Source organism: Aegilops tauschii, chromosome 3 (genome assembly GCF_002575655.3).
Source record: "Aegilops tauschii subsp. strangulata cultivar AL8/78 chromosome 3, Aet v6.0, whole genome shotgun sequence".
In the NCBI taxonomy this organism is placed as follows: Eukaryota; Viridiplantae; Streptophyta; class Magnoliopsida; order Poales; family Poaceae; genus Aegilops; species Aegilops tauschii.
In genome coordinates, this window is record NC_053037.3 from 168,675,369 (window position 1) to 168,690,830 (window position 15,462).

Consider the following 15,462-nt stretch of genomic DNA (forward strand, 5'->3'; position numbering starts at 1 on the left):
TGCCGTGTCAAGATGAGGTGAATGGAGGCCTTGATGTCGAATTTAGCATAGGTTGAGGCCTCATAGGCACTTGAGGTTGATCCAAGCAGAGGTTCTCATACTCTGTTGAGATGTCTTAGCATTCCTTCATTGCACAGACATAGCATCGTAAAGGGGGTCGATGAATATGAGAAACAGAGGGAAGGAGTTACTAATGGAGGCGGTGGTGGTGAACGAACGGTGCCAGAAGCATCGGTGTCCGGCTGTAGAACGACGAACATCGCACTTGTTGTTATGGAGCGTGGTGGCGCACTCCGATGAGGGGCCTGTGCAAAGTTGAGTTGAGAGAGAGGGGAGCAATAGAGGGTGGTGACTAATGAGATAGAGAAAGGTGAATGCCAAATTTGCAGACGAGTCATTGCCACATCATCTCCATTTCGGCCATACCTGTTAGCTAAACAACGTGGGACCAATTTATGGACAATACAATTTAAAGGAAACGAGTTTAGGGTGCCGAGAAAGTTATTTGCATGTCAAAGGTCGTGCTCCCGAGGTGTTTAGGTTTGGCTGTGACGCGGCCTTGGTGCTCTGCGTTCTGCCTCTTCGCCCCTTGTGGATGGAGGCCGAACAAGGCATGTAGTGTGTCGTTGTGGTCGTGGTGTGGTTGTTTTCATGCATTGTTTGCCGCTCGGCATTGTATCAGCCTTCTTGGCTCTTCTTCTATGAATCTGATACACCTTTCCATGGTGTATCCTCGGGAAAAAAAGACAACCACGCAAGTTTATGGACAATGCGATTTATTATATAGATCAATAGTTACTACCAGAAGCAATTTCTGCTCATTGAGTAATCTTCCATTATCTAGTTAGCTGTGTACTTTGGATTCATATTGATTATTTTAATCATATTGGAATTCTTTATTTTAGTGTGATAATTTAATCCATGATTTATCTCTTGCAGTTGCAAGCAATTCTACCACTGGGGTAAGAGAAACTTGCAGTAAATCTGTTTTTAGATATTAAATGTATAATAACAGAGGGCTGACATATAGTGCTTCTCAGTTCTCTGTGCCAGGTTATGGTCTACGGCAAGTGCTTGAACATTTGAAGCAATCTTATGGTCATCCTCCAATCTATATCCATGAGAATGGTAAGTATTTTGCAACTATCCTTGTTGATAAAATAAGCCGGCTGATCTGGCAATTTTTTTGTTTCTTGTTTAGCATCCTACTTATATGATGTCCAAAAAGTTAGAATCATGCAGAAGACATGTGCTTATTTTTGTCTAAATATTCAGTCCAGACTAGTGCCTATATAGTCTTTTAATAAACACCATTAACACGACTTGCAAAAACGTTCAACTGTAGGGTATCGAATGCATCAAGATGTGGTATTTGATGATGGCCCTAGGGTGGAATTCTTGAGTGAACATCTTAAAAACCTGCTTATTGCTCTCAGGTATTACAAGCAAAATCCTCATCCTGCCAGTCTTCAACAAAATGGCAAAATGATGCAAGTGCGCCAAAGGACCTTTTAGTTTGCATTGTAGAATCGTTCACGTGATAGTAACATGAACATTTTTATTTGATGTCAGAAAAAAAACATGAACATTTTAATTTTGGTGATGACAGGAATGGTTCGAATACTAGGGGCTACTTTGCCTGGTCGCTGATGGATTTATATGAACTACTTAGTGTCGGGGACACGTATGGATTGTATTACGTGGATTTTGCCGATGAGGATCTCAAGAGGTATCCAAGGAGGTCTGCGATTTGGTACAAGGATTTTCTCAATGGGGGCCGCATGGAGACAGAGAGATTCTCCGATCACTAGCTTTTGACCTCTGGCCTAGACCGGGGTAGCTGTTTTCTGTAACATGCAAGGTTAAACTGCTCCGTCCCCCACCGCCGTTATTCCAAACACACCAAAGCGGCCAAGTGGAGTGAGATGAAAGAATAAGGCGCACACGCTTGTCAAATTCCAACTTCGACCATAAATTAGATCAATACTGGATCCCCATCCAAATTACTTGTGTTAGATTTGTCTATATACGGATGTATCTAACATAAATCTAGACACATCCGTATCTAGGCAAGTAATTCGGGACTGAGGAAGCATATAGTTGACTTTAAAATTGTACCACTGAAAACTACTTCTATCTTATAATGTAAGACGTTTTTTGACACTACATTAGCATAAAAAACGTCACTTCATCATGTTTTAGTTGGTCTAATTTATGATCAAATCAAAGTTGAATTTTGTGATGCATGCAGTAGCAGGTTACTAGTAGATGTTTTCCATCTGCAGTATCCCGTTTTAATATTACAGGTCGAATCAGTATCTCTCCCAAAGAAAGAAAACTAAGTTCTACATGGAAACCATCTGATGCATCGACAGACATCTTTTAACGCACAAACATCGTAGGCCGTCATTGGTAAAAACTGCACTTTCACATCACAGAACGATATCTCAACAACCAACAAATAGGTAAAATCTGGGCTGGAACTTTGCAAATACATGTTGACTAGTACGCATAATGCCCATACCCAAAATATTAAGTGAACTGTTTCGAACAACACAAACAGGTGACAGCCAACTCCTCCTCGGTAACTTCAGACCACACAAACGGTTTGCCATACCATACCACAAAACCCAGCAATTCCAGCTCCAAAGTTTTTCATGTCCTAAGCAATCTATGCAACACCACAACTACAGGCCTTAAAAAGCGGCATTCTCGCATCTCAAGATCCGTCTTACCCACGACCACGTCCTGCCATCAAGTACAACAACAGGTCAGTATGTTGTTATCCAGAAAACCGAGAGCACATGGCAGCGGAATCTAAGCGCAAGTAGGGAACATACCGCCTTTGTTGCCACCTTTACTTCCAATCCCACCCCTTCCACGGCCACCACCTTTGCCATCATCTTGGCCACGCCCGATTCCTCTGCCCCCGGGCTTAGTGCCGATGTCTCCTCTTCCTCTTCCGCGGCCAACACCTGGTGGCTTCCTATCTGCATATACAGTAGCATGAAATAATTCAGAACATCACTTAGCTCTATACAAGAACAGGGTAAGTTCTACAGGTTATAACAGTAGTAATAAATAAATCACTGTACATGTGCGTTTGTCATTCCCACCAACACAGGGTCCACTGGAATGTACAACCAGTGTGTATGTGTATTTACATACAGATGATAATGCCTATTAGTTCTCTATAGTTAAGTGCCAGCAGATTTGAGATCAAGTTTATCACAGTATTGTTGCTGCAAATATATAAATTCTTCATTCATCATGCTTAGTTCTGAAAATGCGATCAACATTGTGCTTCTAAGATCGATGGCCTATGAAGCTCTTTAAGAATACAAGTCAGACACCGTGTTTGTGCTTAGTGCAGCCAAACTTGAGAAAAACAAACTCTTAACCGCTTACAATGTTTAGCCACATGAAAATGACATTATTAGACTAGTATACATTCACATTATTATACTTCTAACCTACTGAGTACGAGAGAAGTCAAGTTGCCCCTCAGAGACCACACAATGTCAATTTGCCCATAGTATGCAGTGATGAGCAGTTAGTAAATAACACAACTAGTAAAATGTAGCTATAATTATATATACTTGCCAGTTTATTAGAATATAATGTGTAGACATATAAATATGTGTTCCAATGAACAACCCTCTGCTTCAGCTTTAGCCTTTAGATGCATACCTGATCTACTCTTAGAAGTTTCCTCTTGAACCTTGTCAATCACCTGTGAGGGAAACATAAAGCTCATGCAGTCAGGATAGAAACGGCTGGTTAACCTCACTACAGATACTGATAGCTTCAGCCCTCATAACTGTGAAGATAATATGTAACAGTATGAATAAAAAAGGGGGGGCATGGTAAATGGAGATTTAGTTGGTGCGGTATTTTAGTGATTTAAAGCCAAAGCAATCCTCGTGGGCAGCTAGCCAACTATATCGAAGTTTAGAGACTTGCACAGCTAGCTGGTTGGATTATTTCTCTAGAAAATATCAAGTATGAACACACTACATTGCACAGGATAGAGCTCAATGCACATATTAGAGTGCACAAACTAGAGCTAGTCTTGCTATTGCACAAATAAATACTCTTCTATTCGGCTAAAACTTCGTCCCTGTAGGTTTTCATTGACCATGGCATGCTAATTTGACCCCTAATTTCTAACATAATAGAGTAGAGGGAAACATTTGAGTTTTGACAATGTATCTACCATATGTCCATATACAAAATATTCTCATGTGTTGGAAGTTAGACTCGGATATTTTAGCTATTGTAGGTCACAGAATTTCAATTGCAAAAACTAAATGGTCCAATATTATGAAGTGTACTTATTATTTATTAAGCTTGCAGGGTCTGCATATGCTGTCGTCAAATGTCTGACCAAAACTGATAAGCAAATTTTCAACAATACCAAAACGTAGATTGTACTGAGAAATTCAAGCAATATACATCGTTGTCTTATTTTCGTAAGAGCAGCTAACAATACACAACCAAGGCATATTGTGCAATCACACAATGTAGCGAGTCTAATGACTTGCACGCCAACCATAAATATCAACATGCTGCTTATGCAACTGCTATTGGATATCTTACACATATATGCCAACATAGAACCTTATGAAGATAAGGTTGCACAGGGGATACATCCGACAGATGTAAGTCACCAAACGAGCAAACTACATCCGTACACAAAACAAAGACACATTGTATCCGAAACCCATACCTCATCAGGAACCCGAAGATACTTGATTGTGTTCCCACGAATATAGCACTCCGGCATCCTCCAAAACTTATCACCATCCTGCAAACCCAACCATAAAACGTAAGATAAGACATCTCAGTCTAATCTAGTAAGACAAAAATGTTAAAGAGTCCAAGAGAACACCCAGCAATCTCAACATCAAGCGTGAGGTTCTGTGAATAATTTCTTTCAGAAATAAAGAGCTGCCTCCCCTGTTCGTTTTAGCCAAGTAATGTCCTTAACTGATCTTGAGTTGATCGACAGTCCAGCGCAACTAAATGTAGCAAGCCATGCAAAAACTTTGCAATTAAGGGGCGCCCACCGATCCCATATTGCACTGTAAGTGGTGGCTTTGATCGTGCCAGCAAGTAACTCATTGTACGCCGAGCACGCCAAGTACTGTCCTGAGGTGGACAGGTTCCAAATGAACTGATCCTCGACGCCCATGGCTAGACATCAAGGATCAGTTGGCGTGCAAGCTGGGATGGGTGAGTGCCCCTCGATTGCAATGTTTTTGCATGGCTTGCTACATTGAATCGTTGATGAACTGCCGATCAACTCAAGCATCGAGGCCTGCCGCACCCACCGGCGTGCCCCCTCTGTGATCAGTCCACGGAATCAATATACCATATCCTCACGGATCATGTCTTCGCCAGGCAGGTATGGCACCGGGTGCTTCAACCAGTTCTCGCTGCAGTCCTCTTGTCCCCAGCCGGAAAGAGAATTTCAACAGGAGGTTCGAGTCTGCTGTGGAATATGATGCCGTTACGCACATTTGGTGGCTAAGGAACGACTGCATGTTCGACAGGTGATGAACTGCGGTCATTGCAAAGTTTTTCCATGGCTTGCTACATTGAATCGGTGATGAACTGCGGTCAACTCAAGCATCAAGGCCTGCCGCACCCACTGGTGTGCCCCCACTGTGATCAGTCCATGGAATCAACGTCATATCCTCACGGATCATGTTTTCGCCAGGCAGGCATGGTACCGGGTGCTTAAACCAGTTCTCGCCGCAGTCCTCTAGGTCCCCAGCCCGAAAGAGAATCTGACAGCAGGTTCGAGTCTGCCGCGGAATATGATGGCATTGGAAAGGGTAGGGCGGCATTCTCTCATCATGTTGGCGATGTCGCACATTTGGTGGCTAAGTAAAGGCGTGTTCGACAGCGCAACCACCAAAGTGTTGGCACTGGTTGATTCAATTCTCATGGCGACCAACTATGGATGCAAGAAGGCGTGAAGGCTATCAGGAGACCACCACAGATGTCCTCCTGACATACTACCTTGGCTAGTATACAGTAAGAGAGCTGTACAGTTCTTTTGTCTCTTCGTAGCTTATTCCTAGTTTACTCTGTTCTTGGCATTTTTTGAGTTTTTTCGCGTTTTTGGCTTACCGCAGTTTCTCTTCTAATGCGTTTAACATAAAAAAAATCTTGTGCAAATACACTCAACCACAGGAGGGAGACAGGGAGGGCAAAAATTCACCTTCGAGGTGCAAATAACCTCCCGGAGGTGGATGTTCATCCACGTGTCGCAGTTCACCAAGTGACCATTGTAGGTCTCGCCGTTCTTGAGCTCCACGAGCTGAAACCACGCAAAAAAACAAGTAATCAGGAAACCCTAACACAATTGGAAACAAAAACGGTGAACTATAGCAAGAGCGAAGGCGAATCCAGCCGCCGTGGTCTTACCATGGGATGCCCCTGGGCGGTCTTGAGGAGCGAGAGGGGAAGCTGCGGAAGAATGAAAACACCAAGTTAGACACGACCGCATCTCCAGCTTTGGGGATCGAGAGGAGAGGGGGGAGGGAGGGAACGCACCATCTTGAGCGAGATCCGGAGATTGAAAAAAAGTCCGGATCGGCGGATGGAGACGCGGAGTTGGATCGCCGCCGGCGCGGGAAGAAGGCGGCGGCTTCGGGGGGAGATTGCGGGAGCAAAACCCTAAATTTGGCCGCCGGGTTCGTGTCGGTAAGAGGGGGAAATGAGACGAGGCGGAGAACTCGCGAGCCCTAGTAGGCACGGCAAACCTCGCTCAGTACCGAACGGGCTCGTTTACCTTCTGGAGAAGGTTTTTTTAGCGGGTCTGGAGAAGGGTTGATTTATTTATATAATTCAAAAAGGTTATTTTTAGCATAAAGTTCCTTCTTCTTGCTTAAAAAAAGATAAATGTAATTTCGTTTTAATTAAAAAATTAACGTACACAACTACAGTACAAATTAGAAAGGTGCATTTTCAAGTTCCAATGCAAGACTTCGATAGTGGTCGTTCTATTGTTTGAGCTAGTCTAGATTGAGCAAAAGCTCGACCGAAACCACATTGAATCAAAGATCATGGGGAGGTATAGTCATAAAGATTTGAGCACAATTCACCGGTGTTGAACACTGTAAAATAGCCATGAAATGCTAACTTAAGTAGGGATTTCTATTTCTGTGACCCTCTTCGCTTAGTTCTCCTCGGTTTTGCCCACGCTCTAAGCCAATCCTTACTTTTCCCCTCCACCGCGTGGCCCACCCTCGCAAAAGCCCAAACAGGGGTTTGTCGTTGGGTCAAAGTCTTTGACCATTACTGGGTGTGGTTTCAGACGCGTGGGACACCCCTGTCAGCGGCTGCCTTCTCGTAGATTGTGGGCGCATATACTGACTTGTGGGACACCTCTATCAGCGGTTGCGCGCTCGTAGATGGCGGGAGCATATTCTGACTTGTGGGGCCCCTCTGTCAGCGGCTGCACGGTTGTAGATGGTGGGCGCATATTCTGACTTGTGGAACACCTCTGTCAGTGGTTGCGCGGCCGTAGGTGGTGGGCGCATATTCTGACTTGTGGGACACCTCTGTCAGTGGCTGCGCGATCGTAGGTGGTGGTCGCAGTTACTGGAGCGTGGAACACCTTTGTCAGTGGCTTCACGGTCATAGGTGGTGGGTGCAGTTACTGGCTTATGGGACACTTTTGTCAGCGGCTGCGCCAACCGAAAAAAAGTTGGCTTATTAAGCCGCGAAGAGTACTCGACCCCGAGACCACATGCTCAAAGAGAGGCGCAAGTATGTGTACGTGAATTTTGAAACAGTCCTCGCATTTTATGCTCTAAACGAAGCGAAGCATAAACCAACCGTTTACTCATTATATGTAGTATACCATCAGGGTGTTAATAGTTTTGTTCAAGCCATTTGGTGTGGCGGATGCACTTTAGACAACCAAATTAGTTTAGTACTGAATATTGCTTGGTGAATGGACTTGGGACAAGCAAAGTAACAAAAGTAGGCCACAGAAATTAGTTTAGTCCTTAAAAAATATTTGTTTGTGAAGGAAGAGCCTCAAATAATTTTGAAATTTGTTCCATTTTATTTTCCATCAAAAGCAGGCCACATTGTGGACAATGTTTCATAGGAATTTGCAATTATTTTGTAATAAAAAATAAAAATTTCAATTTTCAAGCCCCGGAAATGACATTTGTTTGTGAAGGAAATGCCTCGAATAATTTTAAAATTTGTTACATTTCATTTTTCATCAAAAGCAGGCCGCATTGGATGGGCGCTGACTAGTTTCAACAATTTTAGAGTAATATTGCTATATTCCATGCATTTAGTTGAGTTTTAGTGAATTATCAGAAAGACCCAAATTTGCACTACAAGTGTGATGTAGATTGCTCCCAATTTAAAAAAACATTTTATGGTACAACAGATGAATTTGGAACAAAGCAAGTAGGAATTCCAAACCATTTTGTATGAATGGTCAACACTACAAGTTTGACCCCAGTTTGAAAAAGAATGAAAAAGGGCTCAAAAATTCAAATACCTTGGCACTGAGTCATCTTATGTACACTAGTTTGTGGGAAAAATATTAAAATTGCAATACAACAAGTCTGAAGAAAAAAAAAACTTCACAAAATGGACTATCTAGAATGGATTTGTGTGGATTTCAAGGCATATGCACATGGAAATGACCACATACATGGCAAAATCCATGATAACATGCCCAAATTTGGCACAACTATTGGTGTTACCATTGTGGATAATGTTTCATAGGAATTTGCAATTATTTTGTAGTAAAAATAAATTTTCCAATTTCCAAGCCCAAAAATGAAATTTGTTTGTGAAGGAAGTGCCTCAAATAATTCGAAAATTGTTCCATTTTATTTTTCATCAAAATCAGGCCACATTGGATGGGCACTGGCCAGGTTTCACCAATTTCAGATTAATATTGTTATATTCCATGCATTTAGTTGAGTTGTAGTGAATTATCAAAAAAAAGCCCAAATTTGCACTACAAGTGTGATGTAGATTGCTCCTGAAATTTTTGAAAAATCATTCTATGGTATAATATTGGTGGTGGATGAACTTGGGACAAGTCAAGTAAGAATTCCAAACCATTTTATATGAATGGTCAACACCGCAAGTTTAACCCCGGTTTGAGAAAAAACAAAAAAATGAAAAAAGATCAAAAATTCAAATGCCTTTGAATCGAGCCATCCTATGTGCACTAGTTTATGGGAAAAATATTAAAGTTGCAATACAACAAGTCTATTAAAACAACCATCACAAAATTGACATTGTTCTATTGAAAACACCCAATTATCTTTGCATCTTCATGAAATTTGGGTCACCACTTGTCACACACAAGCAAACATGGCACAAATTGGACATTCAAACATGCATAGATACAAACATTCAAATTGGATATTCAAACATGCATAGATACAAACATTCAAATTGGATATTCAAACAACACAAATTTCATTTAAAGTTTATAATTTATACACACATAAACCCTAAACAAAGCTACTGATCGTCGTCGTCCACGTCGGAGCCGTTGTCGCTGCCGCCTTGAAGTAGTCATCATCGTCATTAGTGGCGGAGCTTGGTGGGGGCCAACCTGGGCCATGGCCCCCCATTAAGGACAGTATAACCGAGCCTAAAGCGAGCTCTCTCAGCGATTTGGGTTTCTGGTCGTCCGTTTTCGTGATCTAAACGTTTCTGGCCGTCAGATTTAATGTGTAAAATCATCACTCCCGCAACTGGCCCGGCTGTCCTATGGCCTGCTATTCCAGAGGCCGAATCCAAGCCCTGTGGTAAACTGGGCCGGTTATGCCTTTTGGAAACTGCTCCGCTCAGACTTCAAACACACAATTACACTTCAGTTTCTAATCACGCATAGACAAAGATTGATGAGGATGCAGTGCGCGGAGCAGCCGTTTCTACAGAAGCATTAATGGAGTGGGGCTGCGCCTCAAGACGGATGGTGGAGGTCAGGTACCTACATATGCTCTGTCCGGTCACCCAGGTTCTTCTCCCTTCTTCCTCCAGCAGTACTGCAGTAGCATCAAGAGCTACGCTTCTCCACTATGTCGCCCCTCATATTCAATTTTGATGCAGATTTCCCTTTCCCAATACAATCCCTTGACACTTAATATATGTACTCTGGTCGGGCTCCTGCTGATGCTGATTTCCGCTTTTAATTTGTTGCAGTTATTGTTGCCCAAGTGTTTGTGATTGCTTCTAGCTTATTGGTTCAACAAATTTCTGCAGCATCTCAAAAAAAAATTTGCAGGGTGTTTCTGGGGTTAATTTTGTTCCTGAATTCTAAAACTGAGGATCCCAATGGCTGCTCAAAGGTTAGTTTAGTCGAATTTCATATTTTATTCCATAGTCAGTGTGTTCATACGATTGCTTACTTTCCATTTTTATCTGTTCGTAGATATTCATGACATGCTACTGTCCACTATTATTTTCGCTATATATATGCATGATGCATCAGGTTGTTTAGGACGGTAGATCCTTAGACGCAAGCATAATGTTGTTGTACACACTCTTAGTTTGTTCCTATATGAAAAATGACATATATAATGTCTGTACAGTTCTTGCAAAGAAGAAAGGATTGTTGAATGTTTGGTGCTTCCAGTATGTGCCTGATTGTGGAGGAGATGTTGGAGATGGGGATGTGGCTTCTCCAACTTCAGAATGTAGTGTAATTAAACGGCTTCTTGCAGTTTAGTCTTTTTTGGTTACTTCAGAATGTAGCGTAATTAAACGGCTTCTTGCATTCCAGTTAAGTAAAGTCTCTTTTGCACTCTATCTGCAACTCTCTCCTTTGGGGGTATTGGAATTATTTTCAGTATGATTGAATTGATTGTTAAGTGTGCAATGTATGTTGGTGATAGGTTTATAGCCGATTCTTTATTTTTTACAAAGTTGAGCAGAAAGAACAAGAGCAAAGCCTTTTGTTTCCAAAGCCTACCCAGCCTGACAACTTTTGAATGATCTGACCCCGAAGCAAGATTTGTACATAAATTACTATGATGGGCCAACTAAAGATCCAACTCAAGTACCCTTCTTCCCAGGTTAAGGAGAGAACTGTCTTGATGAACCCTTTTTCACCACACACCGGCCCCATTCAATCTTTTCTACTGGACCGAACCACTGCAGAAACTAGGTAAGAGGAATCAAAGAAATGTGAGTATAAGACATGATGTTAACATCATTTGTATGAATTTTATTTCTTGTACTATTGTACCTAAACATTTCTCTCTTAATAATTGGAAAAACCTCAAATTTAAATATGGTAACACCAGCACTATATCTTATTTTTGTTTATAGTCTGTGTATTTATAATAGTTCTACCCTTCTCAGTATTTTTTTACCTGGTAGCTTTTCATTTTCAGTGGGACTTACAAGCATTATCATTATTTATTTTTCTCATTAATAACTTGTATCATATGAAAGCTGCTTTACATGTCAGTATCTTTCTGCAGAAAGAACCGCATATACTGACACTTGAAAGGTGGTTTTAACAACGTCCTAACTGACCGTGAGTTTGCGTTGATTAATCAGTACACTAATTAATCAGTACATAATGCTTTTTTTTCTTTCTGTTTTCCAGTCTGCATACTTTGTGAGTTTGCGTTGTTCCTAGATGTAAAGATATGTATGTAGAACTATTTTATATTGCTCTCATGGTTGCTTTACCCGCAACCTACTCCCTCTATTCCTAAATATTTGTCTTTCTAGAGATTTCAACAAATGATTACATACGGAGCAAAATGAGTGAATCTACACTCTAAAATATGTCTATATACATCCGTATGTGGTAGTCCATTTGAAATCTCTAAAAAGACAAATATTTAGGAATGGAGGGAGTATTTATCATGATGTATCTACCATTCTCAAACTTTGTATTGCAAATCTCTGCAACATTTTGCTATAGAGTTATTTTGGGAGCCAAAACAGTAGATGATCAATCACAAAACATGTTCCCATCAGCCATCCTAATTTAAATCCCATACACTTGATACCACGACTTGAACCAACACGTCGGCATGTGCTCTCAGATGAATAGTAAATTCAAAATAAATAGTAAATAAAAATGAAAATTTCTGTCTTCTTGTGTACATGTTTCTGTGTTCCTGTTAGTGTAACAAGCGTGCTTGACAATTTTCATGCGAAACGGGATAACAGTACTTCATTGGTGAAAAACAAAATTAAGTGTAAAATTCGGTATTCAACTTATTTTTTTGCACGGGTCAACAAAATTGGGCGCAGGAGCATATACTCCCAAGAGCCAAACTGGATTTCCTGGAACACACTACTTTCTTGCAAACCAGCTGGATTCCTCTCTGTAGTTACATAGTATTATTGTAGATTGACCGGCTCCTCTCCCTTATTACATATCGTTTTCTTTGTGAGTCCCGATTACATATCATTGTGTTGAAAAAATCAAGTGGAGACAAAAACAACCTACATGGAAGCCTAATACATCAAAGCATTGCAAACAAAGTATATAAATTACTTCAAGTCCCTAAAAATAAAATTAAGAATGGACAGGCGCAGCAACGCGCGCCAAACGATCTAGTCTCACAAGAAAGCAAGCCTATATCTCTGTCTATTTGGTCTATTTTTCACTATAAATCAGTTGAAAATAATTATGTTTGCCCCCCTCAAGGCCATGCCCCCCATGGTTTTGGCTCTAGCTCCGCCACTGATCGTCGTCATCATACTTCTTCTTGTCCTCGTCATCATTGCTCATGAGGTCGATGGTGACGTCAGCCACTAAGGAGACGATCGCCGGGCTTGCTGGCCACCCCCCCTGTACTCCGCCAGCCGCGGCTGCTCAGGCTCCGGCTTGGGAATGAAGGAAATATGCCCTAGAGGCAATAATAAAGTTGTTATTTATATTTCCTTATATCATGATACATGTTTATTATTCATGCTAGATGTATTAATCGGAAACTTGATACGTGTGTGAATACATAGACAAAACAAAGTGTCCCTAGTATGCCTCTACTTGACTAGCTCGTTAATCAAAGATGGTTAAGTTTCCTGACCATAGACATGTGTTGTCATTTGATGAACGGGATCACATCATTAGGAGAATGATGTTGTAGCGACCAGACCTCAAATAGTCTGATCTTTGTGCATCGGTGTCATCCCTGGATCGGTAATGCTGACACACACAGTACTTGAAGGATTTATAACAGAGTAGCAATCACACACTTATTACATCGAATGTCTCAAAAGATAACTTATTACAAATAATATGGCTTAAGGCCATCTAAAAACGATAACAACGGAAGGCTTGGAAGATAAAGTGAGTCCATCAACTCCAACGGCATCACTGAGTGAAAGACCACGACCTAAGGCACCTTACTCGTCGTCTGAAAAGTCTGCAACATGATACGTTGCAGCCCGAAAACGGGTCAGCACATGGAATATGCTGGCAATATAACACCAAGGAGTAATAAACAGAATAAGGCTATCACTACATGCATATATGGCTGATGGAGGCTGTATGGTTAATATGTTTTGCGAAAAGCCAATTTTTCCCTACAACAAAGGAATAAATTTTATTTAACTATCATGGTGGTTGTTAAACATTGAGAATGGTAAACTCCATCTCAATCCCAATTAAAAGTAATTAATAACCCAATCAAATTTTATAATTAAGAGTGATGAGATCCACATGATAATCCAAGAACCAGATACTCAAGACGTCCATAACCGGGGACACGGCTAACCATGATTAGTTTGTACACTCTGTAAAGGTTTGCGCACTTTTCCCCACAAGACTCGATCTCCTCCGTTGGATTTCTCGCACTACATGGTGTTTGAGAAACGGATGACCGAGACACAGTCTTTCAGAAGCGTTAATTCTTTACTCTGGGTAGACAGTACCACCTACATCCCCTACATCTGCTAGCCTACCACTGAAAGAGGTCACACAACATACTCAACTATGCCAGAGCCCATAATGGCTTGTGGCTGCACACGGAAGTTTCTAGCATGAATAATCTCATGATCCCTTTGAGCCTGGGTGGCAGTCCATAGGAGAATCACACGGTACCCCGGGATTTCCAAAAAAACACAGGCAATCAATGGGTTCCCCAGGTGCCTCAATCCACCCAAATGTGTATTAAAGTTGCCACCTTAAGTTAACCAATAATTAACAATACTCACAACTGTCATGAATACTTTCAAACCCAAACCACGTCTACGGGCATAGCATAGCAATATAAGCAACGTAGAAGTAACTCCCATAGGTTTGATAATAAACAGGTGAATAGGTACTACCTCATCTACTTCCCAAGCCCACAAATTAAATTAGACCCTACCCATGCAATTGTTTGAGGATTGATCTAATGCAATAAAACTGGGTAGTAAAGAGGTATGATCAAAGTGTTACTTGCCTTGCTGATGATCCATGAAACCTAGAGACTCATAGTAGCACGCTTCGCACTCCAGGTACTCTATCGCAAACAAACAAGCATACAATAAGCAATCAAGCAACAATGCACGGGTAAACCTCAAATAAGAGATCTAACCAGAAAGTTCAAATTAAGAACTCCGGCTTGCAAAAAGAATCAAATCAAACAAAACAACGAAACTCAAACTGCGAAAGAAACAAGCTTCATTTGCTAATCTGGACTAAAGTCAATTTTTATAGTTACAAAAACTTGTTTAAGTAGGTTAAACAGAAAAAGGGTTTCGAGACGAAACTCTAGCGTTTGAATCGCCTGATTTCGATAAACGAGCGAAAAGTTAAACTAAAACGAAAATCGCGATCGAAAATAATCGCGGAAAAATCCGAGAAAAAGAAACACTGACGAACAGACTAACGAACGAACGTTCGTTATCTGTGGCTAACGGGCGAAAACCGTTCGTTAAAACGAACGTACGGACGAACGTCCGCTAAATCACTAAACCGAAAAAAAATCGAACCGAAACTAAAAAAACGGATCTAGGGTTAAAAAAACGATCGCTTTTCTCGCGGAAATTGAGGCGGCGGCGGCTACCTCCGGCGGGGTCGAACGGAACGGCAGCGGCGGCGTGCGGCTCCTCCGGCGGGGTCAGGCGGCGGCGGGCGGCAACGGCGTCGCGGGCGGCGGCGGCGGCGCTGGCGGCGGGGCTAGGGTTTGCGGGTGGGCTGCGACGGCGGTTGGGCCTCGCGGCTTATAAAGCCCCCCACCCCCCCCCCCGGGCGGAGTCCCGGGCGGATACGGCCCAAGGTCGGTTTCCCTTTTTTAAAATTATTTCGCGCAGAAAAACGAATAAAAGAAATACTAAACGGACTCCAAAAATCCTGAAATAAATTTTCCCCGTCCTCTAAAAATCTACCGGACAAGGTGAACATTTATTTGGGACTCTAATGCAATTTTGAAAAACGCATATTTTTCCTAATTCAAATAAAATAGCGATAAAACTCCGAATAAAAATCTTATTTGATTTTAATAT

At 41.7% G+C, this 15,462-nt stretch overlaps 1 protein-coding gene and 1 long non-coding RNA gene across 2 annotated transcripts; one reads left to right on the forward strand and one right to left on the reverse strand.

The window, feature by feature from the left end:
- Positions 1-2,409: 2,409 nt before the first annotated feature.
- LOC109739341 (probable U6 snRNA-associated Sm-like protein LSm4) lies at positions 2,410-6,811 on the reverse strand. Its single transcript, XM_020298428.4, has 7 exons — positions 6,565-6,811; positions 6,436-6,477; positions 6,230-6,328; positions 4,730-4,807; positions 3,691-3,733; positions 2,841-2,990; positions 2,410-2,748 (listed from the first exon to the last, which is right to left on the reverse strand). The coding sequence occupies exons 1-7, from the start codon at positions 6,565-6,567 to the stop codon at positions 2,732-2,734; spliced, it is 432 nt and encodes a 143-aa protein (XP_020154017.1). The 5' UTR covers positions 6,568-6,811; the 3' UTR covers positions 2,410-2,731.
- A 3,162-nt stretch (positions 6,812-9,973) lies between these two features.
- Positions 9,974-10,867, forward strand: LOC120975434 (uncharacterized). Its single transcript, XR_005771198.2, has 2 exons — positions 9,974-10,352; positions 10,596-10,867. It is a non-coding gene; the product is annotated as an uncharacterized lncRNA (long non-coding RNA).
- The last annotated feature ends 4,595 nt before the right edge of the window (positions 10,868-15,462 follow it).

Coding starts and splice junctions, on each gene's coding strand:
- LOC109739341 (XM_020298428.4), bottom strand. Junction 4,808..6,229: donor AGGTTATTTGCACCTCGAAG/GTGAATTTTTGC, acceptor TTGGGTTTGCAG/GATGGTGATAAGTTTTGGAG. Junction 2,991..3,690: donor AACTTCTAAGAGTAGATCAG/GTATGCATCTAA, acceptor CTGTATATGCAG/ATAGGAAGCCACCAGGTGTT.